Here is a 19,273-nt window from a genome sequence, read left to right as displayed (position 1 = left end):
GTATCTTACCCCGTGCTGTACCTGTCCTGGGAGTGTTTGATGGGGACAGTGTAGAGGGAGCTTTACTCTGTATCTAACCCCGTGCTGTACCTGTCCTGGGAGTGTTTGATGGGGACAGTGTAGAGGGAGCTTTACTCTGTATCTAACCCCGTGCTGTACCTGTCCTGGGAGTGTTTGATATTGTTATGGGCCAGGGTTTAGAGAACCCCAAAGTGTATCATGGAGTTCCCCTGACCCACCACCTTTACTAGATTGTGGTATGGGGAGCACACGGCCCACTCTGCAGGTGTGATGCAACAGTGATCTAAAGTACTTTTAAATTAAAACAATGTTTATTTCTGAAACCAGTTAACACTTTATAAACCCACAGGAAACAGCTCAACAGCTATCAACGCCAATAAATCCCCCAGAGAATACAGTACTCTATAAGTAACTCTTAATCTTTCCTTGCAACATCCATAAGACAAAAAAAAAAACCTTTTCACAGAAAGACATTAGGTTTAACTTCTCTGCAGTAACATGTATTATTTTTCAATCACCAAAGGATCTGGAGACAGTCTTTAGGTGCAGAGAGAGAGATTAATACCCCTTCTGGCTGTGACTGCAGCTATCCAGCTCTGAATACGAAACTAACACACACCGTGCAGCTGCGAGCCCAAACAGAAAGTAAAAAGCTGACAGACAGCCCAGCTCCACCCACTCTCTGACATCACTGCTAAACACCCATTTCTTAAAGGTACATCCACTGCAGCTATTTTATAAACACCCATTTCTTAAAGGTACATCCACTACAGCTATTTTATATACACCCATTTCTTAAAGGTACTCGCACATGATAATGTTAGTGATTGTGTTGTAATCTCATGGGAGCCGTTCAGTGTTTGTGTTTTGACGTTAAGTGTCTTCTCCATTCCCTCGTTGATGTCTCTGTGTTTGCAGCTCTGTAAAAGACGCGGCTGGACTCCTGTCACCAAATCCCCGGAAGCCGCCAGGAAAGGTACCCAAACAAACAGCTGATTTGAGGAACATTTTCATTCGAATTTTATTCTGTGAACTTTACCGTGTAACATTCGCTTGGTGCTCATTTTGGCAGCTCAGTCCCCATTAACCATCAAAGCCCATCCCCGTTAACTATAAATCCCCATCTCCACTGTCCATCAGTCCCCAATCCCATAATCCATCAAACCCTGGGCGAAATTCTCCCCCAACGGCGGGATGCCCGCCGACTGGCGCCAAAGCCGGCGCAAATCAGACGGGCATCGCGCCGGCAAAAAGGTGCGGAAGTCTCCGCATCTTTGGCGGCCTAGCCCCGACATTGAGGGGCTAGGCCGACGCCGGAGGGATTTCCGCCCCGCCAGCTGGCGGAAATGGCGTTTGTTGCCCCGCCAGCTGGCGCGGAAATGCGGCGCATGCGCGGGAGCGTCAGCGGCCGCTGTCAGTTTCCCGCGCATGCGCAGTGGGGAGAGTCTCTTCCGCCTCCGCCATGGTGGAGGCCGTGGCGGAGGCGGAAGGGAAAGAGTGCCCCCACGGCACAGGCCCGCCCGCGGATCGGTGGGCCCCGATCGCGGGCCAGGCCACCGTGGGGGCACCCCCCGAGGTCAGATCGCCCCGCGCCCCCCCTAGGACCCCGGAGCCCGCCCACGCTGCCTGGTCCCGCCGGTAAATACCAGGTTTGATTTACGCCGGCGGGACAGGCAATTCCTGGGCGGGACTTCGGCCCATCCGGGCCGGAGAATCCAGCGGGGGGTCCCGCCAACCGGCGCGGCCGGATTCCCGCCCCCACCCAATCTCCGGGAGCAGAGACTTCGGCGGGGGCGGGATTCACGGCGGCCAACGGCCATTCTCCGACCCGGCGGGGGGTCGGAGAATGACGTCCCCTGTCTCTATTAACCATTAATCCTCATCCCCAGCCATATAATCCATCAAACCCCAGGGGTGGTGCAGTGGTTAGCACTGCTGCCTCACGGCCCCGAGGTCCCAGGTCCAATCACAGTACAGTCGCATTGTGGATAGCACAATTGCTTCACAGCTCCAGGGTCTCGGGTTCGATTCCGGCTTGGGTCACTGTCTGTGCGGAGTCTGCATATCCTTCCCGTGTCTGCGTGGGTTTCCTCCGTTGCCCTTCGTGTCCAAAATTGCCCTTAGGGTGGGGTTACTGGGTTATGGGGATAGGGTGGAGGTGTTGACCTTGGGTAGGGTGCTCTTTCCAAGAGCCGGTGCAGACTCGATGGGCCGATTGGCCTCCTTCTGCGCTGTAAATTCTATGATAATCTATGATAATCCTGGCTCTGGGTCACTGTCCGTGTGGAGTTTGTACATTCTCCCAGTGTTTGCGTGGGTTTCGCCCCCACAACCCAAAGATGTGCAGGGTAGGTGGATTGGCCACGCTAAATTGCCCCTTAATTGGAAAAAATAATTGGTACTCTAAACATATATATTTTTTAATCCATCAAACCCATCCCCATTAACCATCAAACACAATCCCCATTCACTATCAACCCTGTCCCCATTATTCATCAATCCCCATCCCCATTAACCATCAACCCCAGTCCCCATTAACCATCATTTTCTGTCCCTATTAATCATCAAACCCTGTCCCTATTATCCATTAATCCCCATCCCCATCAATCATCGTCCCGAGCTTTCTGTGGAGGCCAAATTACTGTCTTTAAGACAGAGATAGATGGGTTCTTGATTAATAAGGGGATCAGGGGTTATGGGGAGAAGGCAGGAGAATGGGGATGAGAAAATATCAGCCATGATTGAATGGCGGAGCAGACTCGATGGGCCGAGTGGCCTAATTCTGCTCCTATGTCTTATGGCCTTATGGATTGATGGTTAATGGGGACGATGATTGATGGTGGATATGGATTAATGGATAATTGGGTCAGGGGTTGATGGATAATAGGGTCAGGGTTTGATGGGCAATAGGGTCAGGGTTTGATGGATAATAGGGTCGCAGATTGATGGTTAATGGGGGTGGTGATTGATGGATAATGGGGTCAGGAAGTGATGGATATTAGAGACGGGGTTTGATGATTAATAGGGACCGAAAAAATGGTTGATGGGGACTGGGTTAATGACTAGGATTGGGTTTGATGGTTAATGGGGACTTGTTTGATTGTTAATGGGGACAGGGTTTGTTGGATCCCCGTCTCTATTATCCATGAATTTCTTTCCTAATTTTCAATCAATCCCCATCCCCATTACCCATCAATCCCCATCCCCAATATCCATCAATCCCCATCCCCATTATCCATCAATCCCCATCATCCATCAATCCCAATCCCCATTATCCATCAATCCCCATTATCCATCAATCCCCATCCCCATTATCCATCATTCCCATGATCCAGCAATCCCCATCCCCATTATCCATCAATCCCCATTATCCATCAATTCCCATTATCCATGATCCATCAATCCCCATTATCCATCAATCCCCATCCCCATTATCCATCCATCCCCATTATCCATCAATTCCCATCCCCATTATCCATCAATCCCCATCCCCATTATCCATCAATCCCCATTATCCATCAATCGCTGTCCCACCCTTTGCTCTGAAGTGTTTTGTTCTCGGTTTTGGAACTGAGATCTGGTTTTTATTCTATTCCAGGGAGCGTGGCAGCCCGGGAGCTGTGCAACTCACCGTGCGCAGAGCCGGTGGACGGGGCAACGGGGCCAACAGACCGAGGGGTATGAACGGAGCAATCGAATCCCAATATTTAAATGCTGGGGTATTAGGAAGGTGATGAGGAATGTGTTAATTGTACCCCTATCTCCACTGGGGGTGAACATTTATCGCCTGGTGGTTTGGGACGGTGTTTGGGGGGCGGGGTACTGTACAAGGTGTCCATTCTGTCACTTACCCACCCTCACGGGTATTCTCCCTGCGATGGGGGTGGAGTTGGGCTGTCTCTGGTAGTGTCCTATATTAACAGGAAGCGGTTACTCTCCCGGAATGTTCAGATCGTGTGCGCCCACCGCCTCAACATCTTGCACGTGTGTGCCCGCTGCCCAGGGAGCGGGCATGGCAGCTACATCCTGGGCACTCGGAGGTCCCCGGCATCTTCAAAGACCACCCCAGGATGACGGGCTCTTGGGGGACAAGGGGCACTGGCTGAGCTCCAGGCTGTTGACACCGGTGCGGAGACCCGTTCTAACGAGGCCGACGCTACCACGCGCGTGGTGTCATTGAGCGGTGCATCGGACTGCGCAAAACGTGGTTCCGATGCCAGGACCGCTCTGGTGGTGCCATGAAGTAAACCCCCGCCCCCCCAAGAGGGTCTCCGGGTGGTCTGGCCTCATCAGACGGAGGTCCTGCGAGAGAATGGACATGTGGTCAGTGAGCGAGAAGGGTCATGAGGAAGGTCATCTGGGTGAAGGGGCAGTGGATCCTGCCCTCTCTGGCACACGTCACCCTCGCTGTCGCTGACCCCTTTCTCCTCGGTCAACCCCGCGATCTCCAGGGCCCGTTCCTCATAGGGGGAGAGGACTCGGATCTCTGGGACCCCCCCCAGCTCCGCCCTGCCCTGCTTATTATGGCCGATTTTCTCCTGCGGGGACAATGAGCCGCTTGCCTGATGGGTCAGGGGACGTGAAGGTGGTTGCCAGGGGGTGTTGAAGATGGGATATGGGGAGGGTGCGAGGTGTCAGCCAGCGATGTGTGTGGGGGGTTTGGGAATCTGAGGGGTGGCAGGAGGAACGGATGCCAGGAGATAGGTGGTAACTTACCCTTACAGCTCGATGGGGGTCATTGGCCTTCCTCCTGATCACTGAGGGCCGCTGCCCACTGCCTCGCAGGCGGCACTGCTGACCGTGCTGGTGGCCCTACGAACCTCTCAGGGGAACCGGGTGCTCCATCTGACATCCACGGCATCAGGAAGCCTGGCCAGGTCGGCATCGCCAAAGCGCGGAGCCGGCCAGTGCGCTGCCAAGCTCGCGTGTTGACTGGGAGTGAGTGGTGAGGCTGCGTTTAAAAGCAGCTCCCCCTGGTTAGCAGCAAGATGCTGAGGCGTGAGTCGGGCCAATCAGACGTCGAGACAGCCAGTGATGGTGAGAAGCTCGTGGGGGCTCACTTTTGGCACCAAGTGCCGTTAACTACGGGCCGCGATCTCACCAACATGGCCGTCCCAAACCAACCCATCAAACGTGGACACTTCAAAATTGTTCCATTAACTCGCGCCCGTGGTCCCACCCAATTCCCTGGAAAACGGAACCACCACATCCTCACTTTTATGTTTAATTCCTCTCATAATAAAAATAATAATTCCATTGGGCTTCAGAATTACTTGCTGCATCTGCGTGCTAACCTTTTGTGACTCGTGCACTAGAACACCCAGGTCCCTCTGCACCTCAGAATCCTGCTTTCTCCTTTTAGTTAATACTCTGCTACTGGATTCTTCCTGCCCTACTGGATTCTTCCTGCCCAAGGAAACAATTCCATGTTTTCCCACAACTCCCAGAGATTGTGCTCAGTCACTCATCCAATAGGTACCCGCCTGCAAACTCCGAATGTCCTCTTCACAACATACTTTCCTCCATATTTTTGTGACGTCTACACATTCAGCTACAAGGCCTTTGCCCCCCTCATCTAAGTCATTGATATAAATTGTAAAAGGTTGAGGTTCCAGCAGAGACCCCTGCAGGACTCCACTGGTCACGTCCTGGCACTCAGAAAAAGACCCATTTATACATACTCTCTGCTTTCTGCTAGCCAATCTGCCATCCAGGCTAATGTGACACCCCCTCCACCATCAGCATTTACTTTCCACAATTACCTTTGATGTGACACCTTATCAAATGCCTTCTGCAAATCCGAGTGCAACATAAGAACTAGGAGCAGGAGTAGGCCATCTGGCCCCTCGAGCCTGCTCCGCCATTCAATGAGATCATGGCTGATCTTTTGTGGACTCAGCTCCACTTTCCGGCCCGAACACCATAACCCTTAATCCCTTTATTCTTCAAAAAACTATCTATCTTTATCTTAAAAACATTTAATGAAGGAGCCTCTACTGCTTCACTGGGCAAGGAATTCTACTAATGTCTGCAGGTTACTCCGTCACAGAACTCCATAGAAGTAAATGTAAAATACTGCAGAGGCTGGAAATCTGAAATAAAATCAGGCCATCTAGCAGCATCTGTGGAGAGAGGCACACCGAGAAACACTAACTCTGTTTGTCTCTCTGACCGGCTGGGTTTATAACCAATAGCTGGTCTCCGCAATGGGAACCTCGAAACAACGGATTGTTATAAAAACCCAGCTGGGTCACTAATGTCCTTCGGGGAAGGAAATCTGCCGCCCTTACCCGGTCTGGCCTACACGTGACTCCAGGCCCACAGCAATGTGGTTGACTCAGAACTGAGCGTCTCGTTCGGCCAGTTCCATCAGAGTGATGTACGGAGGCATCACCTTTCACTTCAGTAACATCAGGATGGAGCAGAGAGTTCATTGAGTAACATGTGGCAGTCAATGGCAGGAGCTACGCTGGAGGCAGGCAGGGAGGGAGTGGACGAGGGGGCATTGTGTCGGAGAGGGAGAGTCTGTACTGAGAGTAACGGAGGAAAGGGTTCATGGTCGATCAGCCGAACAACTCGAGCAAACCGATCCGAGGCAGAGCAGGGGGGGGCGGTTTGAGACGGATTCTCCGCGGGCATTTCCCAGCGGATGAAGAAGGTTGCTCGCCCTGACGACACGTTCATCTCCTTTCCAGGAATGTCAGCCAATGGAATCGGAACCACAAAGATTAATGACAGCAGCAAATGGAGCTGAGGGTGACGTCAACCAGAACAAAGGGCAGCAGGTGACAGAGACCACAGCTCATACACAACGAGCAGGTAAGCCAACCCATTCTGTGTGTTAATGCTGGTGAAATCCCCACACTAATCCCAAACTAATCCCACTGCCCCGCACTCTCCCCATGGCCCTGTATCAATCCCAAACTAATCTCACTGCCCCGCACTCTCCCCATAGCCCTGTATCAATCCCAAACTAATCCCACTGCCCCGCTCTCTCCCCATAGCGCTGTATCAATCCCAACCTCATCCCACTGCCCTGCTCTCTCCCCATAGCCCTGTATCAATCCCAAACTAATCCCACTGTCCCACTCTCTCCCCATAGCCCTGTATCAATCCCAAACTAATCCCACTGCCCCGCTCTCTCCCCATAGCACTGTATCAATCCCAAACTAATCCCACTGCCCCGCTCTCTCCCCATAGCCCTGTATCAATCCCAAACTAATCCCACTGCCCCGCTCTCTCCCCATAGCCCTGTATCAATCCCAAACTAATCCCACTGCCCCGCTCTCTCCACATAGCCCTGTATCAATCCCAAACTAATCTCACTGCCCGGCTCTCTCCCCATCGCCCTGTTCCAATCGCCAAACTAATCCCACTGCCCCGCACTCTCCCCATGGCCCTGTATCAATCCCCAAACTAATCCCACTGCCCCGCTCTCTCCCCATAGCCCTGTATCAATCCCAAACTAATCCCACTGTCCCACTCTCTCCCCATAGCCCTGTATCAATCCCAAACTAATCCCACTGCCCCGCTCTCTCCCCATAGCACTGTATCAATCCCAAACTAATCCCACTGCCCCGCTCTCTCCCCATAGCCCTGTATCAATCCCAAACTAATCCCACTGCCCCGCTCTCTCCCCATAGCCCTGTATCAATCCCAAACTAATCCCACTGCCCCGCTCTCTCCACATAGCCCTGTATCAATCCCAAACTAATCTCACTGCCCGGCTCTCTCCCCATCGCCCTGTTCCAATCGCCAAACTAATCCCACTGCCCCGCACTCTCCCCATGGCCCTGTATCAATCCCCAAACTAATCCCACTGCCCCGCTCTCTCCCCATAGCCCTGTATCAATCCCCAAACTAATCCCACTGCCCCGCACTCTCCCCATAGCCCTGTATCAATCCCAAACTAATCCCACTGACCTGCTCTCTCCCCATAGCCCTGTATCAATCCCAAACTAATCCCACTGCCCCGCTCTCTCCCCATAGCCCTGTATCAATCCCCAAACTAATCCCACTGCCCCGCTCTCTCCCCATAGCCCTGTATCAATCCCAAACTAATCACACTGCCCCACTCTCTCCCCATAGCCCTGTATCAATCCTAAACTAATCCCACTGCCCGCTCGCTCCCCATAACCCTGTATCAATCCCAAATTAATCCCACTGCCCCGCTCTCTCCCCAAAGCCCTGTATCAATCCCAAACGAATGCCACTGCCCCGCTCTCTCCCCATAGCCCTGTATCAATCCCAAACTAATCCCACGGCCCTGCTCTCTCCCCATAGCCCTGTATCAATCCCAAACTAATCCCACTGCCCCACTCTCTCCCCATAGCCCTGTATCAATCCCTAACTATCCCACAGTCCCGCTCGCTCCCCATAGCCCTGTATCAATCCCCAAACTAATCCCACTGCCCCGCTCTCTCCCCATAGCCCTGTATCAATCCCAAACTAATCCCACTGCCCCGCTCTCTCCCCATAGCCCTGTATCAATCCCAAACTAATCCCACTGCCCCGCTCTCTCCCCATAGCCCTGTATCAATCCCAAACTAATCCCACTGCCCCGCTCTCTCCCCATAGCCCTGTATCAATCCCAAACTAATCCCACTGCCCCGCTCTCTCCCCATAGCCCTGTATCAATCCCCAAACTAATCCCACTGCCCCACTCTCTCCCCATAGCCCTGTATCAATCCCAAACTACTCCCACTGCCCCGCTCTCACCCCATAGCCCTGTATCAATCCCCAAACTAATCCCACTGCCCCACTCTCTCCCCATAACCCTGTATCAATCCCAAACTAATCCCACTGCCCCGCTCTCTCCCCATAGCCCTGTATCAATCCCCAAACTAATCCCACTGCCCCACTCTCTCCCCATAGCCCTGTATCAATCCCAAACTAATCCCTCTGCCCAACCCTCCCCATCGCCCTGTATCAAACCCAAACTAATCCCACTGCCCCGCTCTCTCCCCATAGCCCTGTATCAATCCCCAAACCAATCCCACTGCCCCGCTCTCTACCCATAGCCCTGTATCGATCCCAAACTAATCCCACTGCCCCGCTCTCTCCACAGAGCCCTGTATCAATCCCAAACTAATCCCACTGCCCCGCTCTCCCCCCATAGCCCTGTATCAATCCTAAACTAATCCCACTGCCCCGCTCTCACCCCATAGCCCTGTATCAATCCCAAACTAATCCCACTGCCCCGCTCTCCCCCCATAGCCCTGTATCAATCCCAAACTAATCCCACTGCCCCGCTCTCTCCCCATAGCCCTGTATCAATCCCCAAACTAATCCCACTGCCCCGCTCTCTCCCCATCGCCCTGTATCAATCCCCAAACTAATCCCACTGCCCCGCTCTCTCCCCATAGCACTGTATCAATCCCAAACTAATCCCACTGCCCCGCACTCTCCCCATAGCCCTGTATCAATCCCAAACTAATCCCACTGCCCCGTACTCTCCCCATGGCCCTGTATCAATCTCAAACTAATCCCACTGCCCCGCACTCTCCCCATGGCCCTGTATCAATCCCAAACTAATCCCACTGCCCCGCACTCTCCCCATAGCCCTGTATCAATCTCTAAACTAATCCCACTGCCCCACACTCTCCCCATCGCCCTGGATCAATCCCCAAACTAATCCCACTGCCCCGCTCTCTCCCCATAGTCATGTATCAATCCCAAACTAATCCCACTGCCCCGCTCTCTCCCCATCGCCCTGTATCAATCCCCAAACTAATCCCACTGCCCCGCACTCTCCCCATAGTCATGTGTCAATCCCAAACTAATCCCACTGCCCCGCTCTCTCCCCATAGCCCTGTATCAATCCCAAACTAATCCCACTGCCCCACTCTCTCCCCATAGCCCTGTATCAATCCCCAAACTAATCCCTCTGCCCCGCTCTCTCCCCATAGCCCTGTATCAATCCCAAACTAATTCCACTGCCCGGCTCTCTCCCCATAGCCCTGTATCAATCCCAAACTAATCCCACTGCCCCGCTCTCTCCCCATAGCCTTGTATCAATCCCAAACTAATCCCACTGCCGCGCTCGCTCCCCATAGCCCTGTATCAATCCCCAAACTAATCCCACTGCCCCGCTCTGTCCCCATCGCCTTGTATCAATCCCAAACTAATCCCACTGCCCCGCTCTCTCCCCATAGCCCTGTATCAATCCCCAAACTAATCCCTCTGCCCCGCTCTCTCCCCATAGCCCTGTATCAATCCCAAACTAATTCCACTGCCCCGCTCTCTCCCCATAGCCCTGTATCAATCCCCAAACTAATCCCTCTGCCCCGCTCTCTCCCCATAGCCCCGTATCAATCCCAAACTAATCCCACTGCCCCGCTCTCTCCCCATCGCCCTGTATCAATCCCCAAACTAATCCCACTGCCCCGCTCTTTCCCCATAGCCCCGTATCAATCCCAAACTAATCCCACTGCCCCGCTCTCTCCCCATCGCCCTGTATCAATCCCCAAACTAATCCCACTGCCCCGCTCTCTCCCCATCGCCCTGTAACCATCCCCAAACTAATCCCACTGCCCCGCTCTCTCCCCATAGCCCCGTATCAATCCCAAACTAATCCCACTGCCCCGCTCTCTCCCCATAGCCCTGTATCAATCCCAAACTAATCCCACTGCCCCGCTCCCCCCATAGCCCTGTATCAATCCCAAACTAATCCCACTGCCCCGCTCTCTCCGCATAGCCCTGTATCAATCCCAAACTAATACCACTGCCGCGCTCTCTCCCCACAGCCCTGTATCAATCCCCAAACTAATCCCACTGCCCCGCTCTCTCCCCATCGCCCTGTATCAATCCCCAAACTAGTCCCACTGCCCCGAACTCTCCCCATCGCCCTGTATCAATCCCCAAACTAATCCCACTGCCCCGCTCTCTCCCCATCGCCCTGTATCAATCCCCAAACTAATCCCACTGCCCCACTCTCTCCCCATAGCCCTGTATCAATCCCCACCTCATCCCACTGCCCCACTCTCTCCCCATGGCACTGTATCAATCCCCAAACTAATCCCACTGCCCCGCTCTCTCCCCATAGCCCTGTATCAATCCCAAACTAATCCCACTGCCCCGCTCTCTCCCCATAGCCCTGTATCAATTCCAAACTAATCCCACTGCCCCGCTCTCTCCCCATAGCCCTGTATCAATCCCAAACTAATCTCACTGCCCCGCTCTCTCCCCATAGCCCTGTATCAATCCCAAACTAATCTCATTGCCCCGCTCTCTCCCCATAGCCCTGTATCAATCCCAAACTAATCCCTCTGCCCCGCTCTCTCCCCATAGCCCTGTATCAATGCCAAACTAATCCCACTGCCCCGCTCTCCCCCATAGCCCTGTATCAATCCCAAACTAATCCCACTGCCCCGCTCTCTCCCCATAGCCCTGTATCAATCCCCAAACTAATCCCTCTGCCCCGCTCTCTCCCCATAGCCCCGTATCTATCCCAAACTAATCCCACTGCCCCGCTCTCTCCCCATCGCCCTGTATCAATCCCCAAACTAATCCCACTGCCCCGCTCTTTCCCCATAGCCCCGTATCAATCCCAAACTAATCCCACTGCCCCGCTCTCTCCCCATCGCCCTGTATCAATCCCCAAACTAATCCCACTGCCCCGCTCTCTCCCCATCGCCCTGTATCCATCCCCAAACTAATCCCACTGCCCCGCTCTCTCCCCATAGCCCCGTATCAATCCCAAACTAATCCCACTGCCCCGCTCTCTCCCCATAGCCCTGTATCAATCCCAAACTAATCCCACTGCCCCGCTCCCCCCATAGCCCTGTATCAATCCCAAACTAATCCCACTGCCCCGCTCTCTCCGCATAGCCCTGTATCAATCCCAAACTAATACCACTGCCCCGCTCTCTCCCCACAGCCCTGTATCAATCCCCAAACTAATCCCACTGCCCCGCTCTCTCACCATCGCCCTGTATCAATCCCCAAACTAGTCCCACTGCCCCGCACTCTCCCCATCGCCCTGTATCAATCCCCAAACTAATCCCACTGCCCCGCTCTCTCCCCATCGCCCTGTATCAATCCCCAAACTAATCCCACTGCCCCACTCTCTCCCCATAGCCCTGTATCAATCCCCACCTCATCCCACTGCCCCACTCTCTCCCCATGGCACTGTATCAATCCCCAAACTAATCCCACTGCCCCGCTCTCTCCCCATAGCCCTGTATCAATCCCAAACTAATCCCACTGCCCCGCTCTCTCCCCATAGCCCTGTATCAATTCCAAACTAATCCCACTGCCCCGCTCTCTCCCCATAGCCCTGTATCAATCCCAAACTAATCTCACTGCCCCGCTCTCTCCCCATAGCCCTGTATCAATCCCAAACTAATCTCATTGCCCCGCTCTCTCCCCATAGCCCTGTATCAATCCCAAACTAATCCCTCTGCCCCGCTCTCTCCCCATAGCCCTGTATCAATGCCAAACTAATCCCACTGCCCCGCTCTCCCCCATAGCCCTGTATCAATCCCAAACTAATCCCACTGCCCCGCTCTCTCCGCATAGCGCTGTATCAATCCCAAACTAATACCACTGCCCCGCTCTCTCCCCACAGCCCTGTATCAATCCCCACCTCATCCCACTGCCCCACTCTCTCCCATGGCACTGTATCAATCCCCAAACTAATCCCACTGCCCCGCTCTCTCCCCAGAGCCCTGTATCAATCCCAAACTAATCCCACTGCCCCGCTCTCTCCCCATAGCCCTGTATCAATCCCAAACTAATCTCACTGCCCCGCTCTCTCCCATAGCCCTGTATCAATCCCAAACTAATCCCACTGCCCCGCTCTCTCCCCATAGCCCTGTATCAATCCCCAAACTAATCCCACTGCCCCGCTCTCTCCCCATAGACCTGTATCAATTCCCAAACTAATCCCACTACCCTGCTCTCTCCCCATAGCACTGTATCAATCCCAAACTAATCCCACTGACCCACACTCTCCCCATGGCCCTGTATCAATCCCCAAACTAATCCCACTGCCCCGCTCTCTCCCCATAGCCCTGTATCAATCCCAAACTAATCCCACTGCCCTGCTCTCTCCCCATAGCCCTGTATCAATCCCCAAACTAATCCCACTGCCTCACTCTCTCCCCATAGCCCTGTATCAATCCCCAAACTAATCCCACTGCCCCGCTCTCTCCCCATAGCCCTGTATCAATCCCCAAACCAATCCCACTGCCCCGCTCTCTCCCCATAGCCCTGTATCAATCCCAAACTAATCACACTGCCCCACTCTCTCCCCATAGCCCTGTATCAATCCTAAACTAATCCCACTGCCCGCTCGCTCCCCATAACCCTGTATCAATCCCAAATTAATCCCACTGCCCCGCTCTCTCCCCAAAGCCCTGTATCAATCCCAAACGAATGCCACTGCCCCGCTCTCTCCCCATAGCCCTGTATCAATCCCAAACTAATCCCACTGCCCTGCTCTCTCCCCATAGCCCTGTATCAATCCCAAACTAATCCCACTGCCCCACTCTCTCCCCATAGCCCTGTATCAATCCCTAACTATCCCACAGTCCCGCTCGCTCCCCATAGCCCTGTATCAATCCCCAAACTAATCCCACTGCCCCGCTCTCTCCCCAGAGCCCTGTATCAATCCCAAACTAATCCCACTGCCCCGCTCTCTCCCCATAGCCCTGTATCAATCCCAAACTAATCCCACTGCCCCGCTCTCTCCCCATAGCCCTGTATCAATCCCAAACTAATGCCACTGCCCCGCTCTCTCCCCATAGCCCTGTATCAATCCCAAACTAATCCCACTGCCCCGCTCTCTCCCCATAGCCCTGTATCAATCCCCAAACTAATCCCACTGACCCACTCTCTCCCCATAGCCCTGTATCAATCCCAAACTACTCCCACTGCCCCGCTCTCACCCCATAGCCCTGTATCAATCCCCAAACTAATCCCACTGCCCCACTCTCTCCCCATAACCCTGTATCAATCCCAAACTAATCCCACTGCCCCGCTCTCTCCCCACAGCCCTGTATCAATCCCCAAACTAATCCCACTGCCCCACTCTCTCCCCATAGCCCTGTATCAAACCCAAACTAATCCCACTGCCCCGCTCTCTCCCCATAGCCCTGTATCAATCCCCAAACCAATCCCACTGCCCCGCTCTCTACCCATAGCCCTGTATCGATCCCAAACTAATCCCACTGCCCCGCTCTCTCCACATAGCCCTGTATCAATCCCCAAACTAATCCCACTGCCCCACTCTCTCCCCATAGCCCTGTATCAATCCTAAACTAATCCCACTGCCCCGCTCTCACCCCATAGCCCTGTATCAATCCCAAACTAATCCCACTGCCCCGCTCTCTCCCCATAACACTGTATCAATCCCCAAACTAATCCCACTGCCCCGCTCTCTCCCCATCGCCCTGTATCAATCCCCAAACTAATCCCACTGCCCCGCTCTCTCCCCATAGCACTGTATCAATCCCAAACTAATCCCACTGCCCCGCACTCTCCCCATAGCCCTGTATCAATCCCAAACTAATCCCACTGCCCCGTACTCTCCCCAAGGCCCTGTATCAATCCCAACTAATCCCACTGCCCCGCACTCTCCCCATGGCCCTGTATCAATCCCAAACTAATCCCACTGCCCCGCACTCTCCCCATAGCCCTGTATCAATCCCTCAACTAATCCCACTGCCCCACACTCTCCCCATCGCCCTGGATCAATCCCCAAACTAATCCCACTGCCCCGCTCTCTCCCCATAGTCATGTATCAATCCCAAACTAATCCCACTGCCCCGCTCTCTCCCCATCGCCCTGTATCAATCCCCAAACTAATCCCACTGCCCCGCACTCTCCCCATAGTCATGTGTCAATCCCAAACTAATCCCACTGCCCCGCTCTCTCCCCATAGCCCTGTATCAATCCCAAACTAATCCCACTGCCCCACTCTCTCCCCATAGCCCTGTATCAATCCCCAAACTAATCCCTCTGCCCCGCTCTCTCCCCATAGCCCTGTATCAATCCCAAACTAATTCCACTGCCCGGCTCTCTCCCCATAGCCCTGTATCAATCCCAAACTAATCCCACTGCCCCGCTCTCTCCCCATAGCCTTGTATCAATCCCAAACTAATCCCACTGCCGCGCTCGCTCCCCATAGCCCTGTATCAATCCCCAAACTAATCCCACTGCCCCGCTCTGTCCCCATCGCCTTGTATCAATCCCAAACTAATCCCACTGCCCCGCTCTCTCCCCATAGCCCTGTATCAATCCCCAAACTGATCCCTCTGCCCCGCTCTCTCCCCATAGCCCTGTATCAATCCCAAACTAATCCCACTGCCCCGCTCTCTCCCCATAGCCCTGTATCAATCCCCAAACTAATCCCTCTGCCCCGCTCTCTCCCCATAGCCCCGTATCAATCCCAAACTAATCCCACTGCCCCGCTCTCTCCCCATCGCCCTGTATCAATCCCCAAACTAATCCCACTGCCCCACTCTTTCCCCATAGCCCCGTATCAATCCCAAACTAATCCCACTGCCCCGCTCTCTCCCATCGCCCTGTATCCATCCCTAAACTAATCCCACTGCCCCGCTCTCTCCCCATAGCCCCGTATCAATCCCAAACTAATCCCACTGCCCCGCTCTCTCCCCATAGCCCTGTATCAATCCCAAACTAATCCCACTGCCCCGCTCCCCCCATAGCCCTGTATCAATCCCAAACTAATCCCACTGCCCCGCTCTCTCCGCATAGCCCTGTATCAATCCCAAACTAATACCACTGCCCCGCTCTCTCCCCACAGCCCTGTATCAATCCCCAAACTAATCCCACTGCCCCGCTCTCTCCCCATCGCCCTGTATCAATCCCCAAACTAGTCCCACTGCCCCGCACTCTCCCCATCGCCCTGTATCAATCCCCAAACTAATCCCACTGCCCCGCTCTCTCCCCATCGCCCTGTATCAATCCCCAAACTAATCCCACTGCCCCACTCTCTCCCCATAGCCCTGTATCAATCCCCACCTCATCCCACTGCCCCACTCTCTCCCCATGGCACTGTATCAATCCCCAAACTAATCCCACTGCCCCGCTCTCTCCCCATAGCCCTGTATCAATCCCAAACTAATCCCACTGCCCCGCTCTCTCCCCATAGCCCTGTATCAATTCCAAACTAATCCCACTGCCCCGCTCTCTCCCCATAGCCTTGTATCAATCCCAAACTAATCTCACTGCCCCGCTCTCTCATCATCGCCCTGTATCAATCCCAAACTAATCTCACTGCCCCGCTCTCTCCCCATAGCCCTGTATCAATCCCAAACTAATCTCATTGCCCCGCTCTCTCCCCATAGCCCTGTATCAATCCCAAACTAATCCCTCTGCCCCGCTCTCTCCCCATAGCCCTGTATCAATGCCAAACTAATCCCACTGCCCCGCTCTCCCCCATAGCCCTGTATCAATCCCAAACTAATCCCACTGCCCCGCTCTCTCCGCATAGCGCTGTATCAATCCCAAACTAATACCACTGCCCCGCTCTCTCCCCACAGCCCTGTATCAATCCCCACCTCATCCCACTGCCCCACTCTCTCCCCATGGCACTGTATCAATCCCCAAACTAATCCCACTGCCCCGCTCTCTCCCCATAGCCCTGTATCAATCCCAAACTAATCCCACTGCCCCGCTCTCTCCCCATAGCCCTGTATCAATCCCAAACTAATCTCACTGCCCCGCTCTCTCCCATAGCCCTGTATCAATCCCAAACTAATCCCACTGCCCGCTCTCTCCCCATAGCCCTGTATCAATCCCCAAACTAATCCCACTGCCCCGCTCTCTCCCCATAGACCTGTATCAGTTCCCAAACTAATCCCACTACCCTGCTCTCTCCCCATAGCACTGTATCAATCCCAAACTAATCCCACTGACCCACACTCTCCCCATGGCCCTGTATCAATCCCCAAACTAATCCCACTGCCCCGCTCTCTCCCCATAGCCCTGTATCAATCCCAAACTAATCCCACTGCCCTGCTCTCTCCCCATAGCCCTGTATCAATCCCCAAACTAATCCCACTGCCTCACTCTCTCCCCATAGCCCTGTATCAATCCCCAAACTAATCCCACTGCCCCGCTCTCTCCCCATAGCCCTGTATCAATCCCCAAACCAATCCCACTGCCCCGCTCTCTCCCCATAGCCCTGTATCAATCCCAAACTAATCACACTGCCCCACTCTCTCCCCATAGCCCTGTATCAATCCTAAACTAATCCCACTGCCCGCTCGCTCCCCATAACCCTGTATCAATCCCAAATTAATCCCACTGCCCCGCTCTCTCCCCAAAGCCCTGTATCATACCCAAACGAATGCCACTGCCCCGCTCTCTCGCCATAGCCCTGTATCAATCCCAAACTAATCCCACTGCCCTGCTCTCTCCCCATAGCCCTGTATCAATCCCAAACTAATCCCACTGCCCCACTCTCTCCCCATAGCCCTGTATCAATCCCTAACTATCCCACAGTCCCGCTCGCTCCCCATAGCCCTGTATCAATCCCCAAACTAATCCCACTGCCCCGCTCTCTCCCCAGAGCCCTGTATCAATCCCAAACTAATCCCACTGCCCCGCTCTCTCCCCATAGCCCTGTATCAATCCCAAACTAATCCCACTGCCCCGCTCTCTCCCCATAGCCCTGTATCAATCCCAAACTAATGCCACTGCCCCGCTCTCTCCCCATAGCCCTGTATCAATCCCAAACTAATCCCACTGCCCCGCTCTCTCCCCATAGCCCTGTATCAATCCCCAAACTAATCCCACTGACCCACTCTCTCCCCATAGCCCTGTATCAATCCCAAACTACTCCCACTGCCCCGCTCTCACCCCATAGCCCTGTATCAATCCCCAAACTAATCCCACTGCCCCACTCTCTCCCCATAACCCTGTATCAATCCCAAACTAATCCACTGCCCCGCTCTCTCCCCACAGCCCTGTATCAATCCCCAAACTAATCCCACTGCCCCACTCTCTCCCCATCGCCCTGTATCAATCCCCAAACTAATCCCACTGCCCCGCTCTCTCCCCATAGCACTGTATCAATCCCAAACTAATCCCACTGCCCCGCACTCTCCCCATAGCCCTGTATCAATCCCAAACTAATCCCACTGCCCCGTACTCTCCCCATGGCCCTGTATCAATCCCAAACTAATCCCACTGCCCCGCACTCTCCCCATGGCCCTGTATCAATCCCAAACTAATCCCACTGCCCCACACTCTCCCTATCGCCCTGGATCAATCCCCAAACTAATCCCACTGCCCCGCTCTCTCCCCATAGTCATGTATCAATCCCAAACTAATCCCACTGCCCCGCTCTCTCCCCATCGCCCTGTATCAATCCCCAAACTAATCCCACTGCCCCGCACTCTCCCCATAGTCATGTGTCAATCCCAAACTAATCCCACTGCCCCGCTCTCTCCCCATAGCCCTGTATCAATCCCAAACTAATCCCACTGCCCCACTCTCTCCCCATAGCCCTGTATCAATCCCCAAACTAATCCCTCTGCCCCGCTCTCTCCCCATAGCCCTGTATCAATCCCAAACTAATTCCACTGCCCGGCTCTCTCCCCATAGCCCTGTATCAATCCCAAACTAATCCCACTGCCCCGCTCTCTCCCCATAGCCTTGTATCAATCCCAAACTAATCCCACTGCCGCACTCGCTCCCCATAGCCCTGTATCAATCCCCAAACTAATCCCACTGCCCCGCTCTGTCCCCATCGCCTTGTATCAATCCCAAACTAATCCCACTGCCCCGCTCTCTCCCCCTAGCCCTGTATCAATCCCCAAACTAATCCCTCTGCCCCGCTCTCTCCCCATAGCCCTGTATCAATCCCAAACTAATCCCACTGCCCCGCTCTCTCCCCATAGCCCTGTATCAATCCCCAAACTAATCCCTCTGCCCCGCTCTCTCCCCATAGCCCCGTATCAATCCCAAACTAATCCCACTGCCCCGCTCTCTCCCCATCGCCCTGTATCAATCCCCAAACTAATCCCACTGCCCCGCTCTTTCCCCATAGCCCCGTATCAATCCCAAACTAATCCCACTGCCCCGCTCTCTCCCATCGCCCTGTATCCATCCCCAAACTAATCCCACTGCCCCGCTCTCTCCCCATAGCCCCGTATCAATCCCAAACTAATCCCACTGCCCCGCTCTCTCCCCATAGCCCTGTATCAATCCCAAACTAATCCCACTGCCCCGCTCCCCCATAGCCCTGTATCAATCCCAAACTAATCCCACTGCCCCGCTC

General features: G+C 54.1%; 1 protein-coding gene across 3 annotated transcripts in view; it reads left to right on the top strand.

Annotated features, from left to right (window-relative positions):
* LOC140424670 (flap endonuclease 1-like) overlaps nt 1-19,273 on the top strand; it is a 210,634-nt gene that overhangs the window by 43,777 nt on the left and 147,584 nt on the right. For all 3 annotated transcript variants that reach the window (XM_072507934.1, XM_072507935.1, XM_072507933.1), the window contains exons 3-5: nt 940-997; nt 3,620-3,699; nt 6,717-6,840. In XM_072507934.1, the coding sequence (XP_072364035.1) occupies nt 940-997; nt 3,620-3,699; nt 6,717-6,840 (262 nt within the window). The remainder of the gene's footprint in view (nt 1-939; nt 998-3,619; nt 3,700-6,716; nt 6,841-19,273) is intronic.

The sequence above is a fragment of the Scyliorhinus torazame genome, chromosome 6, assembly GCF_047496885.1.
Source record: "Scyliorhinus torazame isolate Kashiwa2021f chromosome 6, sScyTor2.1, whole genome shotgun sequence".
Lineage (NCBI taxonomy): Eukaryota > Metazoa > Chordata > Chondrichthyes > Carcharhiniformes > Scyliorhinidae > Scyliorhinus > Scyliorhinus torazame.
Note: the sequence above shows the minus strand (reverse complement) of the source record. Positions and strands in the feature narration are given on the sequence as shown.